This window comes from Tachyglossus aculeatus, chromosome 16 (genome assembly GCF_015852505.1).
Source record: "Tachyglossus aculeatus isolate mTacAcu1 chromosome 16, mTacAcu1.pri, whole genome shotgun sequence".
Classification (NCBI taxonomy): Eukaryota; Metazoa; Chordata; class Mammalia; order Monotremata; family Tachyglossidae; genus Tachyglossus; species Tachyglossus aculeatus.
Genome location: NC_052081.1, coordinates 29,970,701 through 29,988,991, shown reverse-complemented (window position 1 = coordinate 29,988,991; position 18,291 = coordinate 29,970,701). Strand labels below are relative to the sequence as shown.

Sequence of the window (18,291 nt, the reverse complement as noted above, 5' to 3'; positions counted from 1 at the left end):
CTTTCTGTGGCCTTCCTGATAATGCCAGTAATGGCACCCACCTATTCCTTTCAAGATGGAAGCAAAGATGATAAAGTTTATTTTCCAGGTAGCCAAAAGAGATTCAGACAAAGCTGACCCAGACATTTTTATGAAGCCAATTTCAAGGCAGTCAGAACTTGGAAGTCCTGATAACACAACCTGAGAAGGGTCTTTCCCAAAAGGTCCAATTGTTTCCTCCTTTGGTGAATTCCCATAATCCAAGCAAAGGTCAATACATAGTTAGAACATTACAGTCAAACTGAGAATTAAGATAATAGAGCAACATATTTGGCAACTTAGAGGAGGGGAAAAAGAATTGCCTCATTGTTCTGAATTTACACATGGCTCAGCAGGGTAATGACAGGAGTAAACTGAGCAGGGGCATGTAAATAAAAAGAAAGAACTTATGGAAATGGAGGTGCTTGGCATCCCTGCCAATTTGGCAACTGAATCAGGAAAACTATTTCTCTTAGTGAAGGTGCACAATAGATGACTTGAACTTTAAAACCCTTGCTGGCAAAAGTTGAGTTTCCAGAGAAGCAGGCAGCAAAAATATACCAACTGCATTCAAAGACACAATGATCAGGACCCAGTTCATGTAGATTCTCTGGGGTGCACATTCCCTACTGGCATATCTTTAAAGCAAATCCTGCAGCAAATGGCCCTAAAAGCAATAATCCCTAATTCAAGACTTTCGTTTCAATTCAATAAACTCTTACATGCTAAAGAGTTCTTCTGCCATTCTCCCCACCTTCAAAACTGTCCTAAAATCACATCTCCTCCATGTAGCCTTCCCTCATTTTGGCATTTCCCTACCGTATTCATCCTCCCCTCCGCATAGCCTATGCATTTGGCTGTGTACCTCTTAAACATTTTAATACTCACCCCAGCCCCACAGCACCTATGTTCATGTCCTTAAATTCTACTGTTTCCCCTATCCACAATTGAATTTAATATCTTTATCCTCCTCTAGCTCCTTGTGGGTAGGAATCATATCTACCAACTTGACTGTATTACACTTAACTAAGAACCAAGTATAATACTCAGTAAACACTCAAAATAAAACAAAATAAAAAGCTCGTACTGAGGAAGACTGGGTGATTTTACCAAGTCTGTGTCAACCAATTTACTCTGGAAGTCAGTTGGCAGTTTTTATTTCTGGATACTAAGTGGCATACTAGGGTCTCCTTGGGAAGGATCAAGGACTCCATCAATTGATCAGTCTGTGATATAAACTGAGTACTTACTGTGTGCAGAGTTCTGAACTAAATGCTTGAAAGAGTACGATACAGTAGAACTGGTAGACATAATCCCTGCCCACAAGAAAGCTTACAGCCTAATGTGGGAGTCAAACAGAGGATCTTGTCACGGTTTTGGAGGCAATACGTGTTCTGCTTTCCTTCTTGGTCTCTTTTTTTCCTGGTTTAATTATTAGTCACGTCTCACAAGAGTTATGCCTTTGATCAGATTAAGCATGCTGAATATACCATTCCCAGAACAGTTTCTCAACAAGAAAAAATTGGCAGTGTGTCCCTGAAGGAAGATAAAGTTAAAATAATCATCACTCCTTGAATGTGGCTGCACTGGATTTGTTAAATGAAAGTAGGCAATGAGAGCATCTGGGTAGGCCAATAGATTACTCTGAGTTCTATGGAAAAACAAATCCTTAATCACCTAGGCATTCTCAATGTCCCTACTGCCCAGTTTACTCCCCAAAAGTAAATGATCTGTAGGAAGGAATAGAGAGGCTTGTGAACCCCACAAACACAGACACACGTGATCCTGCATGCATTATCTAGGCAGGCAGCATAATGTAATGATATCATATGCATCATTTTGTGGAACCAATCAATCAATAGTATTTATTGAATGCTTATAGAGCACTGGAACCCAATCCTAGTCTTCCCAAACCCTCAGCATTTCTCCGGGTTTGCTCGGAACATTTGCATTCCATTCCCTGTTCCCTGTTAACAGAAACACTGGCTTCTAAGCCTTGGAACTGGGTAGCAAATGTCATAGCAGAGGGAGACTAGTCTTTTAAAGAGAAATCCAAGACTTTAAAGGCATCTGGTGCCATATCTGTTCCAGGCAGGAGTCAGATCAGCTGAAAACAGGATAAATGACCACCACAGAAAGGAGGGTTTCATGCTACTGGTACATTAAAGGAAAAAATTTGTGTCCCTTTCTACCTGACTATTGATTCATTCAATTGTATTTATTGAGAATTTACTGTGTTTAGAGCACTGAACTAAGTGCTCAGGAGAGTGCAATACAATGATAAACTGACACATTCCCTGCCCACAACAGGTTTACAGTCTAGAGGAACTTACTGATGGGGAATAGTCATCATCTGTATTTTATCAAGTGCCTTCTCTGTGCAGAGCACTGATTCAGATGCTCAGGAATATGTAATGAAAGTAAAAGATATGATTCTTGCTCTCGAGAGGCCTATGTGATCTAATGTGTGCTGAGGGAGAGAACAGCCAATTGATGTTTCATACTCAAATGTTTCTTCACCAAACTTTCTTCTGGGGAGTGAGCTAAATGCATAAATGACTTACGCTAATATCCTACCTTCAGGCAGGAGATATTTATTCCTACCCTTCTGCTGAGACTCTCTTATTGAGAAGCAGCATGTCCTAGTAGACAGAGCCCTGGCCTGGGTTCTAATCCCAGCTCCTCCACTAATCTGCTGTGTGACCTTGGGCAAGCCCTATCTCATCTGTAAAATGAGGATTAAGACAGTGAGCCCCACATCAGTTATGAACTGTATCCAAACCTGATTAACTTGTATCTAGACCAATGCTTAGAACAGTACCTGGCAAATAATAAGTGCTTAACAAATACAGCTTTTTTAAATAAAAAAGGTAATATGTTTTTTCTATGTTTTGTTCCTTTCTTGTAGGTTTCTTAACACAGTTCCTGCTACGGAATCCTTCCTTGAGTGAAATTTTAGACCTGAGTCCTTGTTGCTGTGCTAAGAAAACTTGTTTCTTATTGACATCCTTGGATTTTCCAGAGTTTTCTGGACATTGGGCAATGACGGAAGTGTTTGCTTCCACTCTAAACACCTATGCTTTTTCCAACTCTTTCATTCACTTTTTCTTCCCAAAAATCCTCTTGGAAGCATTATCTACAAGCGATCTATTTTAATCTGCCCTTAATCCCTGGGAACATTAGATTCTCCCCCTTTTAGACTGTGAGCCCACTGTTGGGAAGGGACTGTCTCTATATGTTGCCAATTTGTACTTCCCAAGCGCTTAGTACAGTGCTCTGCACATAGTAAGCGCTCAATAAATACGATTGATGATGATGATCCATTCCTCCAGTCTATGAAATGGAAATCCTGGATATTGACATTTCCAGGCTGTTTTAATCAGTGACCTTAACATGTACCTTGAAAAAGTTAAATATCAACATTTGCTTGACCACAAGTAGAGGTTGTTATGTTTTGCTCTCTATTTACACTGGCAAACTGAAGTTAATAAAACACACATGAAAGCGAGCTGAATGCCAAGATATAAAATTTCTGATTTTCCTCTTCGCATTGTTTTTCATTCAGTCTTGGTGCAATGGTAAAACCTGCAGAAGGTGATCATTTGGGAATTTCCTGCTGACGCAATTTCAGATAGTACCTTTATTTAATACAAGACCTGGTCAGCTGAGCTGCAGAGCAAGAGTTAGCTCAGGATTCAGAGAAGAAAGTATCTGCTCCTTCAATTTAGAGCAAAAAAAGGTCCGGCACGTAAGTAAGTGCTATTTTGGGTTGAGGAGAGTATTTGATGACTTAATATACTATTAATCCTTGTTATTAATATTCACCTTTGGGTAAAATTACTACTGTGTTATTTTCTTATAAGCATTTAGGCAAACTGGATTTTAATATCATACTCTACTCACCTACCCCTAAGAAACTGAATATTAAATCATGATGATAATAATGAATAAATTATAAGAGAATTGGATAAAAGTATTTAGTGTAACAGTTTCTTTTCTATAAAAGAAAAGAAATGAAGAGAAAACACTTGAGAAGATTAAAATCCTTTTCCTAATCTACTCAATCTCAAATTAGTAATTGGTCTCTTTGTAGCAGATTTTAAGGTTTTTCAGATGTGTCAATTTATAATTATCATAATTATTTAATATTTATACAGTACATTATTATCCCTTGTACTCTGAACCCTACAAGGGGTAGGAACTGTGTCCAATCTGTTTATATTGTATCTACGCCTAGGAGTTGAAGAATTTGGGTCCTAATCCCACCGCTGCTGCTTGCTGCTGTGTGACCTTGGGCATGCCACTTAACTTCCCTGTGCCTCAATTCCCTCATCTGCAAAATGAGGATTTAATATCTGTTCTCTCTCCTACTTAGACTGTGAGCCCTCTGTGGGACCTGATTATCTTGTATCTTCCCCACTGCTTAATATAATGCTTATCACATAGTAAGCACTAAACAATACCACTATTATTATTACTACTATTATTATTATCTGCTAAGCAGTGGAATAGTTACAAGATACACACTACTCCACACTATTTCAGTAAAGGTTAACATGTTTTGGGATTGGTATGGATGTCACAGTTTCACCTGAAAAAAAAATCCCTTCAGATTTGTTAATAAGATGAAGACAGAGAGGATGGAGACAAGTTGTTTTAATTCCAATTTAGCTCTTCCTCATTATTTACACCTGGTTCACCTGTCTCATTTTCTCCACATGCAAAGTGCTGAAAAAAACAGTACCTGCAGATGGCTTTCTGGTTATTGTAAGGGCACAAGAGTGCTTGGGTAGGTCTTGGCAACAACAGCAAGGTCTCAAAATTACTCCATGTAAAACAGTTTTTGAGAAGAAATGTAGCCTAGGGGAAAGAACACAGGCCTGGGAGACAGAAGGATCTGTGTTCTAATCCTGCCTCCATGGATTGCTTGCTTGGGCAAGTCACTTCTCTGTGCCTCATCTGTAAAATGAGAATTAGTAATAATAATGATGGCATTTGTTAAGCACTTACTATGTGCAAAGCACTGTTCTAAGCACTGGGGGGATACAAGATGATCAGGTTGTCCCACGCCGGGGTTCACAGTCTTAATCCCCATTTTATAGATGAGGGAACTGAGGCACAGAGAAGTGAAGTGACTTACCCAAGGTCACATAGCAGACATGTGGCAGAGCTGGGATTCAAACCCATGACCACTGACTTCAAAGCCCGCTCTCTTTCCACTGAGCCACGCTGCCTCTCAAGACTGTCAATTAAGACTGTGAGCTCCATATGGGACACAGACTGTGTCCAACCAATTAACTTGTATCTACCCCAATGCTTGGCACATAATAAGTGCTTTAAAAATATCATTAAAAAGTAGTGAATGCTGCTGACACTGCTCTTGCAGAAGCACCTGGTAAACATTATTGTTAGCATTTTTTGAAATGGTAGCTTTGCAAAAAATCATTTTTTAAAGAAAAAAAAAATTTGAGAGAACTGTTTTTCCCTGCACTATCTTAAAGATATAATGCAAAGCTATTTGCTGTGTGGCATATGGTTGGTCAATTAGTAAAACTTTTAGTTATTTGGGGGCCTATTTCAGATAATGAAGTTGAAAAATGCCTGCAGCTGATTCATGTTGTATCAATCAACCATATTTATTAAGCACTTACCTTGGGCAGAGCACTGTGCTTAAAGTACAATATAAATATCAATTATTCAATAGTATTTATTGAATGCTCACTCTGTGCTAAGCACTGTACTAAATACTTGGGAGAGTTCAATAAAGTTAGTAGACTTGATCCCTGCCCTCAAGGAGGTCCCACGCTAATTGGGGAGACAGATAGTGAAATAAAGTACAGGTAGAGAAAGTCACCCCATTTTATAATCATGTGAAAAGTTGCTATATCTAATAGCAAGTTCATATGCTGTCATTTCTGGCCTAAGAAATATTACACTGACTTCCTTACCAACCTAAGAGCTTAGTTAAAATAAACTGGAATGTGCTAGGAATTGCTGGTTTAAAAATGTCACTTCCCAAGTTGATTTGTTTCAATCAGAGCTAATGTGTGGTTTCTGCAATCCATTTCTGGGGCAGATATATTGTGTAGGCTCCCTGGAGTCTGATTGAGTTTGATCAATCAAAACTATTCACTGAGCATTTATATTGTTCTGTGTGCAGAGCACTGTATGAAGCACTTGGGAGAAAACAAGAGAATCAGTAGATATGATCCCTGGCCTCAAGGAGTTAACCATCATTCATTCATTCATTCATATTTACTGAGCACTTACTGTGTGCAGAGTACTGTACTAAGTGCTTAGGAGAGTACAATACAACAATAAGCAGTCACGTTCCCTGCCCACAACGAGTTTACAGTCGAGGTGGGGAAACAGATATCAATATGAATAAATAAAATTACAGATTTGTACATAAGGCTGTGGGGCTGGGAGTGGGGAAGAGCAAAGAAAGCAAGTCAGGGCAATGCAGAAGGGAATGGCAGATGAGGAAAAGTGGGGCTTAGTCTGGGAAAGCCTGTTGGAGGAGATGTGTCTTCAGTAAGGCTTTGAGGGCGGGGGAGAGTAATTGTCTGTCGATTAGAGGAGGAAGGGCATTCCAGGCCAGAGGCAGGATGTGGGCTAGGGGTTGGGAGAAAGAGACAGGTGAGATCGAGGCACAGTGAGAAGGCACAGTCAGATCTAGCAAGGGATCTTGGCAAACAATCAATCAATGGTATTTATTATGCAGAGCTCTGTACTGTTTGGGAAACTAAATTACACCAGAATTGGTAGACATGTTCCCTGCCCACAAGAAGTTTATATTAAATACATTACAGATATGGGGAGATAATAAAGCATAAATATATATGCAAAAATACTATGGGAGGGAAAATGCAAATACCTAGGTGGTAAGGTGCTTAACAAATACTGCAATTATAGGGGAAGCAGCATGGTGAAGTGGATAGAGTATCGGCCTGGGAGTCAGAAGGTCATGGGTTCTAATCCCAGATCCTCCACTTGTCTCCTGTGTGACCTTGGGCAAGTCACTTCACTTCTCAGTGCCTTGGTTACCTCATCTGTAAAATGGGTACTGAGACTGTGAGCCCCACATGGGACCGGGACTGTCTCCAACTGAATTTGTAGCCACCCCAGTGCTTAGCACAGTGCCTGGCAGGTAGTAAGCACTTTAAAATACCATCATTCTTCTTATTATTATTATGGGGGTTTTGAAAAGATAATTGGAGGAATGTATGAGAAATTATACAAGAAGGTCTTCTTGAGATATGATTTCCAAAAGTTTAACATTTAAGAAATTTAATACTTTATAAGCATGCCAAAGGAACATTGCTCTGAATTGGGCAGTATTGACATGGGAGAAAGGTTATTTATCCTGTTTTTCCCGTTTCTGTTTGGTTCTCAGAAGGACAGATTATTCAACAAATCAACAGCATAGTAAATGTTCTATTGAAATTGGCTATTTTGCTAATTATAAGAAGCCCTCTTAATAACAATCTTCATAAGAGTGCATATCCTCAATTGGAGTTTATATTTATGATTTGGGTAGAATTAGGAAAAAAAATTATTATCTTTTAAGGCTCTCCCGATTCCCTAACTGCATCCTGCTTGAATCACATTCAGGTGATGGCTGACTATTGAAGTGAAAGGAATTTATGAACTAAATCTCAAGTGCTTTTTTCATAGGTGGAAAGATTCTCTCCAATGGCATCCAAACTCCAGAGATCCTCAGGTATGAATCAGCCCTGACAAAGGTGTGTTCTAGAAAGTAAAATCTCAGCATAACTAGGAAAAAAAACAGTTCTCATAAATTTTTGCTTGCATAATGAAGTAGAACCGTTTAGGATTAAGTAAATACCCTTATGGTCTAGGGTTCTTATTCCGTCTAGATTTAATTCAATCAATCAACCAATGGTATTTAATGAGAGCTTACTGTATGCAGAACACTGTACTAGGCTCTTGGGAGAGTACAAGACAACAGAGTTGGCAGACATGCTCCCTGCCCACAATGAGCTTACAGCCTAGAGGGGAAGATATATATTAATAAAAGTAAATAATTTACAAAACATAATTTAAAAGTATGTACATAAGTGCTGTGTGGTTGGGGCAGAAGGGAGAAGGTTCTGGGAAAAAGTGAGCTTAATCTGGGTGACCTCTTGGAGAGATGTGACCTTAAAAAGGCTCTGAAGGTGGGGATAATAGTGGTCTGGCATATATGGAAGGGGGGGAGTTCCACCCTTGTGGGAGGACATGGGAAAGGGGTTGGAGAGATAGATGAGGTTTTAGGCATAGTGCTTAAACTGGTGCTAGGGGAACAAAGTGGGTCGGGCTGTAGTAGGAGATTAGTGAGCTGAGTTAGGTTGGGCTGAGCTAATCGAGTGTTTTAAAGCCAATGGTAAGGAGTTTCTGCTTGATGTGGAGGTGGGTGGGCAGCCATTGGAGGTTCTTGAGGAATGGGGAGACATAGCCTGAACATTATTTTTATAAAAATGTTCTGTTGTGCAGAATGAAATATGGACTGGAATGGGGAGAGACAGGAGGCATGGAAGTCAGTGAGGAGGCAGATGCAGTAGTCATGGAGGCATAGGTTAAGTGCTCGGATCAGCGTGGTAGCAGTTTGGATGGAAAGGAGAGGGTGGATTTTAGCAACGTTGTGAAGTCACAAATTAAGCACCAGATGAACCAACTAGAGTTGACTCCAAAGAAAGAAACCACACCTACCATGAGGAAGGTACACCGAGATGCTCATTCTTCTAGATGCAGGGTTTAGAGCAGTGATAACTTAGGAACTTTCATTATGCATGCTAAACTCCCATCTCCAGTCTCTCCCCTCCCTCTCCTCCCACCTTTCTCTCTCTCTACACCCACACAATCTCCAGTCTTTCTCCCCTCACTCTCTCTGTGCACACATACACAGACATCTCCTGTCTTTCCTCTCCCTCCCTCTCTCTCTCTCTCTCTCTCTCTCTCTCTATATATATATATATATATACACATATATATTATATACTATATGCATATATAGAATACACACACACACACACACACACACACACACACACACACACACACACACCCCACCCCCACCCCCCCCCGCCAATATTCACTGATGTCTGGGTGTGGGAAAGACCTACACAGATTTTTCTTTAAGATGAGTGTGGAACCCCTTTCTCTACCATCAGTGGGAAGCTTTCTCTAGGAAACAAAGCAGTGTAAATTGAAGTCCCAGAACCAGCTCTGGAAGAATAATAAGATTAACTCAGCTAATATCAGAGAACAAAAAGTAAACCTTTGTGTCCTCCCTGACTTTAACCAAAACATCGGGTCTGCTACCTAGGAGACCCTTACAACATCTAACTTGAAACTCTGCCCAGAAAACCATGACACCAGTGGGTGGTCACACCCACTTGCAAACATGACATTAGGGTGGTTATCAATGTTTAGTAGCACCCTTCAAAAAATTACCTCAGATAAAACAGTACAATCCCAGTTACCCTCCAGTCTTCCTTGGGAGCTAACCATCTGGCATTTGACAATCCTTGCCCATTATTGGACCAGTCCTCTGCAGGTGTATGGAACATGAACAATGGTTGTTACAGGACTTCCAATATTCGTGCTCTTAAGCTTCTCTCTTCAGTCTTTCCTCTCCCTGCTTCCCCATTCCTCTCTTGGGTCTTTCCTCTCCTGCTTCCCCACGTACACACCCATCTTTGTCACTGTCCACAAATGACTGGGTTCTGGGGGAGATCAACACACCTTCTACTAATGTCAATATTCTTCTCAACACGTTTCCTAGTATTGTAGGTGAGACCCTACAAAATACAGGGAAACCTTCCAACTTGCAAAAACACACACCTTTCACACCTGTTTTGTTTTCTTTTTTAAAATGGTATTTCTTATGTGCTTACTATCTGCTAGCCACTGCTGGGGTAGATACAAGCCAATCAGGTTGGATACGGTCCCTGTCCTACAGGGGGTTCACAGTTTTTATCTCCATTTTACAGATGAGGTAACTGAGGCCCAGAGAAGTTAAGTGACTTGCCCAAGTTCACACAGCAGTCAAGGGGCAGAGCCAGGATTAGAAACCAGATCCTTCTTCCAGGCCCGTGCTCTATCCACTAAGCCACAATGCCTCTCACCTGTTGAGGAAGTCCCCTCAGCAGTCAGTCATGAAAAATGAACAAGTACCCAGATCTAGCTTTAATTCTATTTGTTCTGACGATTTTGACACCTGTCTACATGTTTTGTTTTGTTGTCTGTCTCCCCCTTCTAGACTGCGAGCCCATTGTTGGGTAGGGACCGTCTCTATATGTTGCCAACTTGTACTTCCCTAGTGCTTAGTACAGTGCTCTGCACATAGTAAGCACTCAATAAATACGATTGAATGAATCTGCAAGAATAGAGGAGGCATCCCATTCAAACACTTGCATGATCCCTTCCCCAATTTATGAAACCCAGAGGAGATGCCACAAGACCTCAGAGATGCCCTCTGTCATCACCATTTACAAAGAAAGGCAAAAGATCAGATTCTGGAAATTATTGAGATGATCCCTTAAATCACATTTGCTGAAAGAGCCTGAACAGAGTACTTTTGGGTCATCTTTTGAAGAATCTCACTAAATGAATACTCCCAGAATCAAAATGCATCTTCAGGTCATGGCATGGAAAAGCAGACAAGATCTTTTTAGCACATCAGATATGGGAAAAGTGCATGGAACTCTAAGATCGCTACCTGTTTTTCATACTTTAGGAAAGCTTTTGACCCCATCAGTAGATCTAGACTCTGGAAATTGCTTAGTAAACTTCATTATGATTTAAACGGTTTCCTGATAGCATGGCTGGTCATGTCAGAACTGGAGGCAACCCATCCAGTACACTCCCCAACACAACAGGATAGGTAGTTGTCCTGGTCTTAATAAATCAATCAGTGTTATTTATTGAGCACTCACTGTGTTCAGAGCGCAGTACTAAGGGATTGGGACTGTGCAATACAGCAGAGTTGGTGGACATGTTCCCTGCCAACCAGTTGCTTAGAGTCTTTTAACCAGCTATTCTTGAGAATGCAACGAATGGATTGGATGTTTGTGATAGAATTTACATCCGCTCCCTTGCAATTCAACAGACTGCACATTATTCCAAATCCTGGTGAAAGTCATATTCAAGAATTGCTGCATCTGTGCCCTGGAAGTAAAAAAAAAAAACAAAAAAAAAAACAGAGACACACAGATGACTGCAGATTGTTTCAGTGGAATGGGAAATGTGTGTGTACTGATTGTCTTGTATCTAACCCAATGCTCAGAACAGATCTGGACACAGGAGAAGCAGGGAAGCCTAGTGGAAAGAGCACGGGCCTGGGTGTTGGAGGACCTGGGTTCTAATCCCGACTCTGCCACTTGCCTGCTGTACATGACTTTCAACAAGTCACTCAGCTTCTCTGAACCTAAATTCCCGCAGCTGAAAAATGGGGATTCTCTGATTTTCCTGTAAGATTTAACGTGCTACAACCAGGTGAGGGCTTCATTTAGCCCATTAGGTGGCAGCAAAGGGCCCTTTGCAAACCTCCCTTATTTTCCGTCCTCGTGTGATTCAGAACTATGAAATTAAAAGAATTCAAGTCTCCTTTTGATGCAGACGAGCTTCAGACTCAGTTGTACATCAGGATGAATCACACGCATGTCCCTTTGTCTCCTAAATGCTGTTATAATTTTAGAGCTTTTATTTAGGCATTCTCCCTAATTGAATACTGTGCACAATCTCTTAGGAGATTAAGTAGTCGGTAATGTTTTCCAATTGTAGTAGTTCTTTACAGAGAGTAATTTAAAGCAGATTGAGTGATGGTTCTGATCTTTTCTTATTATTAGGCAGACAACTTACAAGTTATTCTGAAGATGAAGTCTGCAAACAAGATTACTTCATTAAATCACCACCTCCTCAGCTTTTCTCCTCGCAGGTATGAGATTCAGTGCAATTTATAGCAATCTACCCACCACCCTTATAAACTTCTCTTGCCTGGGGAAGCAGCGTGGCTGAGTGGAAAGAGAACGGGCTTGGGTACTAGAGATCGTGGGTTCTAATCCTGCCTCCATCACTCATCAGCTGCGTGACTTTGGGCAAGTCACTTAGCTTCTTTGTGCCTCAGTTACCTCATCTGTAAAATGGGGATTTAGATGTGAGCCCCACGTGGGACAACCCGATTATTTTGTATCTCCCCAAGCGCTTAGAACAGTGCTTGGCACATAGTAAGCACTTAACAAATACTATCATTATTATTATTATAGCCACCCTTCTCTTGCGTCGGTTCTGCTGAGATTTAACTGAAATATCAACCTTTTCGTTTGCAGGGCTCCTGGAAAAGGCGATATTTTATCCTGTCGAAAAATGGGGGAAATTGCTACAGCCTTCTGTACTTTAAAGACCATCACTTTAGGGGTTCCATTGAAATTGATCAGTGGGTATCCAAATTACACAACATTTTGCTGATATTAGATATGAGTAATCAAAATGGTTATAAGCTATTTGAAATACTGATGGAGCGAGTTAAGTTTGTATCTTTATATTGAATGGGACTTTTGACATCGAAAAGCAGCTAAAACTTGGAAACTTTGTAAATAAAGATAATGTGTGATTATATTTCCTTCATTATAATTCTTAAATATCAAGCTAAAAACCTGTATTTAAGCTAAGAAATGATTTTAATTTTCCCAGTTAATTATGTAGTATTTGTATAGCCATAAAGAGAAGATGAAATATAATTTGGTAGTTTTAAAGGAGTATAATGTTCATCTAATCACGGCAATTTTGGAACTGTAATTTGAGTCTAAAAAATGTAATTGATAAAGATTTCTTTAATGGGTACATTTGCACTACTGCCACTTTATTCTGTTACCAAGTTAGTCAAGATGGAGGAAATCTACGGTTTTTGATGTACAACAAATGCATGTATGTACAATAGGGTGACATCTTCCTGATTTTTCCTGTTTACAACTTGCATAACTTGGCCTCGGTTTCTGTATCTGACAGAATTTCCAGAATCGAAGTTGGCATAAGCAACTTTGAGAAAATGGTCTCTGTCCAGAGGATGTTTAAATGCCAGCCTGATGAAGTGATGTCCATCAAAACCTTGAACAGAGATTACTTTCTTGTTGGAAACAACAGGTGAGTCACCAATCAATGATATTTACTGAGCACCTACTGTGTGCAGAGCACTGTACTAAGCACCTGGGAAGGTACAATCCAACAGAGTTGGTAGACACAACAAATCTCATACAAATCTCTGACTCCTGGAAGTTCTTACCCCGATTCCATCACTTGTCTTTTGTGTGACCTTGGGCAAGTCACTTAGTTTCTCTGTGCCTCAGTTACCTGGTTTGTAAAATGGGGATTAAGACTCTGAGCCCCATGTGGGACATGGACTATGTCTAACTTGATTAGCTTTTATCTGGAGTAATAATAATAATAATAATAATTAATAATTATGGTATTTGTTAAGCAGAGAAGCAGCATGGCTCAGTGGAAAGAGCACAGGCTTTGGAGTCAGAGGTCATGGGTTCAAATCCTGGCTCTGCCAATTGTCAGCTGTGTGACTAGCTATTAAGCACTTAGTAAGTGCTTAATAAATGCCATTATTATTATTATTCTTATTAAGCCCTTACTATATGCCAAGCACTGTTCTAAGCTCTGGGGTAGACACAAGGTAATGAGATTGTCCCACGTGGGGCTCACAGTCTTCATCCCCATTTTACAGGTGAGACAATTGAGGCACAGAGAAGTTAAGTGACTTGCCCAAAGTCACACAGCTGACAAGCGGTGGAGCTGGTATTAGAACCCACGACCTCTGACTCCCGAGCCCAGGCTCTTGCCACTAAGCCATGCTGCTTCTCACATAGTAGTGCTTACAGTAAACGTTTAATATGTATCATTGAAAACATGTATGAACTATATCTACTCAGGTCACAATCTCTCTTACACATACTTATGGATCATAGCCCTGCTTTTAGTCCAGGGAAAGAACATGGCTCTGGAAATCGGGATTCCTGGGTTCTGGTCCTGGCTGTTCAAGTAACAGCATACCTGCTGCAGCCATGCCATTGGTGGCAGAGGTTTTTGGTGGAAGTATCAGTTCAGTATCAATTTACTCTATTTATTTATTTATTTATTTATTTTACTTGTACATTTCTATCCTACTTATTTTATTTTGTTGGTATGTTTGGTTCTGTTCTCTGTCTCCCCCTTTTAGACTGTGAGCCCACTGTTGGGTAGGGACTGTCTCTATGTGATGCCAATTTGTACTTCCCAAGCGCTTAGTACAGTGCTCTGCACATAGTAAGCGCTCAATAAATACGATTGATTGATTGATTGATTGATTCAGAGGTTCCATGAGATGGACTGGTCCAGCAGAAATGCTGAGAAGCAGTGTGGCCTAGTGGAAATAATAATAATAATGGCATTTGTTAAGCACTTACTATGTGCAAAGCACTGTTCTGAGCGCTGGGGAGGATATAAGGTGATCAGGTTGTCCCACGTGGAGCTCACAGTCTTAATCCCGATTTTACAGGTGAGGTTACTGAGGTACAGAGAAGTTGAGTGATTTGCCCAAAGTCACACAGCTGACAATTGTCAGAGCTGGGATTTGAACCCATGACCTCTGACTCCCAAGCCTGTGCTCTTTCCACTGAGCCATGCTGCTTCTCTAGAGCCTAGGAGTCAGAGGACTTGGGTTCTAATCCTTGCTCTGCCACTGAGTGACCTTGGGCAAGTCCCCTATCTTCTTTAAGCCTCAGTTTCTTCATCTGTAAAATAGAGATTCAGTCCCTTAGACTGTGAGCTCTCTGGGGACAGGGACTGTGTCTGACCTGATCATCTTGTATCTCCCCCAATGCTTAGTACAGTGCTTGGCACACAGTAAGCATCTGACAAACATGACAATTATTATTATTATTATTATTATGGGAAAAAGTTGGCTAGTTTTGGGTAACGAAGACTACAGTGGTTATTAAGACCACTGCTTTGGGGTCATGGTTAAATAGACTGTGAGCCCTTTGTTGGGTAGGGATTGTCTCTATCTGTTGACGAATTGTACTTTCCAAGCGCTTAGTACAGTGCTGTGCACACAATAAGCACTCAATAAATCTGATTGAATGAATGGATGGTACAGCCTCAGCACTGTGCTGCAAGCTCTTCAGCTGTAAGTGAAAAACAACTTTGTGAGCACTTCCCAGTGTCATGGACGCCTGCCTTCCTAGTCCTGTCATCCAGCAAAAACACGGCTGGCAAGAGAGGAGAAACCACTAGCACCACAGTCAATTCCTTCAGACAGGTTCTGAAGTCACCAGCCGAAGCTCATCCAGCATTCTTGACAGGAGACTACAATAAAGTAGTATTTACTTGGGAAAGTACAATACAATTAGTAAAAAAGATATCTGCCCTCCATGAGTTGACAGCCTAGAAACTCCATCAACATCTATCAAATTCTCTTTTGTGTATAAGATATGTATCTATCAAAGACATTAATAGTTTCAAACAGAAACTCCTCACCATTGTCTTTAAAACAATCACCTTGCCTCCTTCTACCTCATCTCACTATTCTTCTATTACAATCCATCCCACATACTTTGCTCCTCTAATACTAACCTTCTCACTGTCCCTTGATCTCATCAATCTTGCCACTGACCTCTCCCCATGTCCTGCCTCTGACTTGAAATGCCCACCCTCCTTCATATCCTCACATAGAAGCAGCATGGCTTAGTGGAAAGAGCATGGGCTTGGGAGTCAGAGGTCATGGGTTCTAATCCCAGCTCTGCCACTTATCAGCTGTGTGACTTTGGGGAAATCACTTAACTTCTCTGTGTCTCAATTACCTCGTCTGTAAAATGGGGATTAAGATTGTGAGCCCCATGTGGCACAACGTCATTATCTCGTATCTACCCCAGCTCTTAGAACAGTGCTTGGCATATAGTAAGCCCTTAACAAATACCATCATTCTTATTATATCCTACAGACAATTACTCTCCCCCTTTTCAGATTTTTATTGAAGGCACATCTCCTCCAAGAGGCCTTCCTAGACTAAGCCCTTCTTTCCTCTTCTCCCTCTCCTTCTGTGTCTCCCTGAATTGCTCCCTTCATTCATCCCCACTCTCAGACCCACAGCACTTATATAAATATTTGTAATTTATTTATTCATATGAATGTCTGTCTTGCTTTCAAGACTGTCAGCTCATTGTGGACAGGAATGTGTCTATGTTGTTATATTGTATTCTCCCAAGAACTTAGTACAGGGCTCTGCACACAGTAACACAGTAAGTGCTCAATAAATAAGATTGACTGACTGACTAATTAATATATGACTCTGTCGTAATCTATGGCACTGGACAGGAAAGGTTACTTCCCTAAGGACCCAGAAAAGTGTTCACGGTAGATATTGTAAATGCTGTAACTTCAGTGTTTGCATATCAGTAGTCTTTCATTCGATCATATTTATTTAACACTTCCCATGTGCAGAGCACTGTACTAACCACTTGGAAGAGTACAATTCAATAATAAACAAATACATTACTTGCCCACAACTTTCAACAATGGCGAGTCCTTCCTTAATTTGGAAAGCTTTTCTCTAGACTTGGAAAGCTCGTCTCAAGATTGAAAGCTCATTTCTAGCCTGTAAGATCGTTTCCAGGTTGAAAGTTTGTCTCTAGACTGTAAGCGCATTGTAAGCAGAAGAATGTGTCCGACAACAACTCTGTTATACGGTACTCTTCATAGCACTTAGTACAGTGTTCTGCACACAGTGCTCAATAAATACTATTGATAATGATGACAATGATGAGAAATGCAAACAGCACTGTTGTTGTGGAGCAGTTGACAGTTTTTGCACCATCCTTAAGTGTGTCCTAGTGGAGAGAGCCCACACCCAAGAATCAGAGAATCTGGGTTCTAATCCTTGCTCTGCTACTTGTCTGCTGTGTGACATTGGGTGAGTTACATAACTTCCCTGGGCCTTAGTTTCCTCATCTGTAAAATAGGCATGAAATACTTGTTATAGACTGTATAGACTGTGAGCCTCATGTCTCCCAGGACTGTGTCCAGCCTGATTATCTTGTATCTGCCCCAGAACTTAGTACAGTGCTTGACACTTAGTAAACTCTTAACAAATATCACATTGTTATTACTAAGTGATTCGGCTTCCCAGGGAGAAGATTGAAGAGTGGGTTTCCTTCATATCAGCCTGCCTGAAGCAAGAGGCTGCACATCAGAATGAACAAGTAAGAAGCACAATTACTAATAATTCAACATCTGAATAAAAGAGGCAGTAGTTGTTCTTCAGTAACTTGCATGAATAGAAGGATGAATTAGTAGGGCAATGTATGGCCCTATGATTTTTTACCTTTAACAATGAGAAGAAATGTTTCTTTTGTGTTTGGCAACAGAATTGAGTGCCACTTTAAGCAGTACAAAAGCTTTGGAATTTCATTAGTCTCAGGAAGTGTTACATGAGGTTTTAAACTATGGCATTTGTCATAGCTGTAACTATAGCATTTTCAATATAATCATTGCTCAGAGTACACAATAGTATCATTTCTAACACTGTAAGTTAAGTTTGTTAAATCTTAGCAGAATAGAAATCCATAAGGGAATAAGATAAGCAGAACATCCATTCTTCAACTACCCTGTGTGCTGTTTTTGGATTTCTAGAGTCATAGTCTGAAGAGGGAAGAACAAAGAAAATGGACCAACTTTTCACTGTCTCTAGAACCCAGAGGAAATGTGAACATCTACCAAAGCCTAGAAGATGTCCAAGATGTACAGGTTAATTTTAAACTATCAGTTAGAAATAGGCACCCCTATGGCATAGCCAGGGATTGCGTTTGATCTGATTATACTATAAACTTGTATGGGCAGGGAATATGTCTGTTATATTGTCATGCTGTACTCTCCCAAGCGCTTAGTACGGTGCTCTGCACAAAGTGAGCACTCAGTAAATACAATTGATAGATTGATATTTTGTGTCTACCCTGGCACTTAACATAGGTTATGGTGCATAGTAAGCACTTACCAAATAACCTACTTATTTTTATTTAGAGATGGCCATCTCTATGGCGTAACCAGAGATTTAGAGGTAAATTTCTGGCAAAACAATGATGTGGGGGAAATTTAATATTAGGTTCATGCTGGCTAATCAATCAATGGTATTTATGAAGCACTTATTATGTACAGAGCATTGTAATAAGCACTTGAGAGCGTACAGTGCAATAGAGTTGGAAGACATGACTACTGCCCTCAAGGATCTTA

At 40.5% G+C, this 18,291-nt stretch overlaps 1 protein-coding gene across 1 annotated transcript in view; it reads left to right on the top strand.

Moving 5' to 3' along the window:
- Positions 1-362: 362 nt before the first annotated feature.
- PLEKHS1 (pleckstrin homology domain containing S1) overlaps positions 363-18,291 on the top strand; it is a 38,979-nt gene continuing 21,050 nt past the window's right edge. Inside the window, exons 1-10 of the mRNA XM_038758617.1 lie at positions 363-375; positions 1,457-1,546; positions 2,927-3,057; positions 3,620-3,766; positions 7,696-7,741; positions 11,871-11,959; positions 12,351-12,457; positions 13,030-13,164; positions 17,192-17,264; positions 17,695-17,808. Coding sequence (XP_038614545.1) covers positions 363-375; positions 1,457-1,546; positions 2,927-3,057; positions 3,620-3,766; positions 7,696-7,741; positions 11,871-11,959; positions 12,351-12,457; positions 13,030-13,164; positions 17,192-17,264; positions 17,695-17,808 — 945 coding nt within the window. The remainder of the gene's footprint in view (positions 376-1,456; positions 1,547-2,926; positions 3,058-3,619; positions 3,767-7,695; positions 7,742-11,870; positions 11,960-12,350; positions 12,458-13,029; positions 13,165-17,191; positions 17,265-17,694; positions 17,809-18,291) is intronic.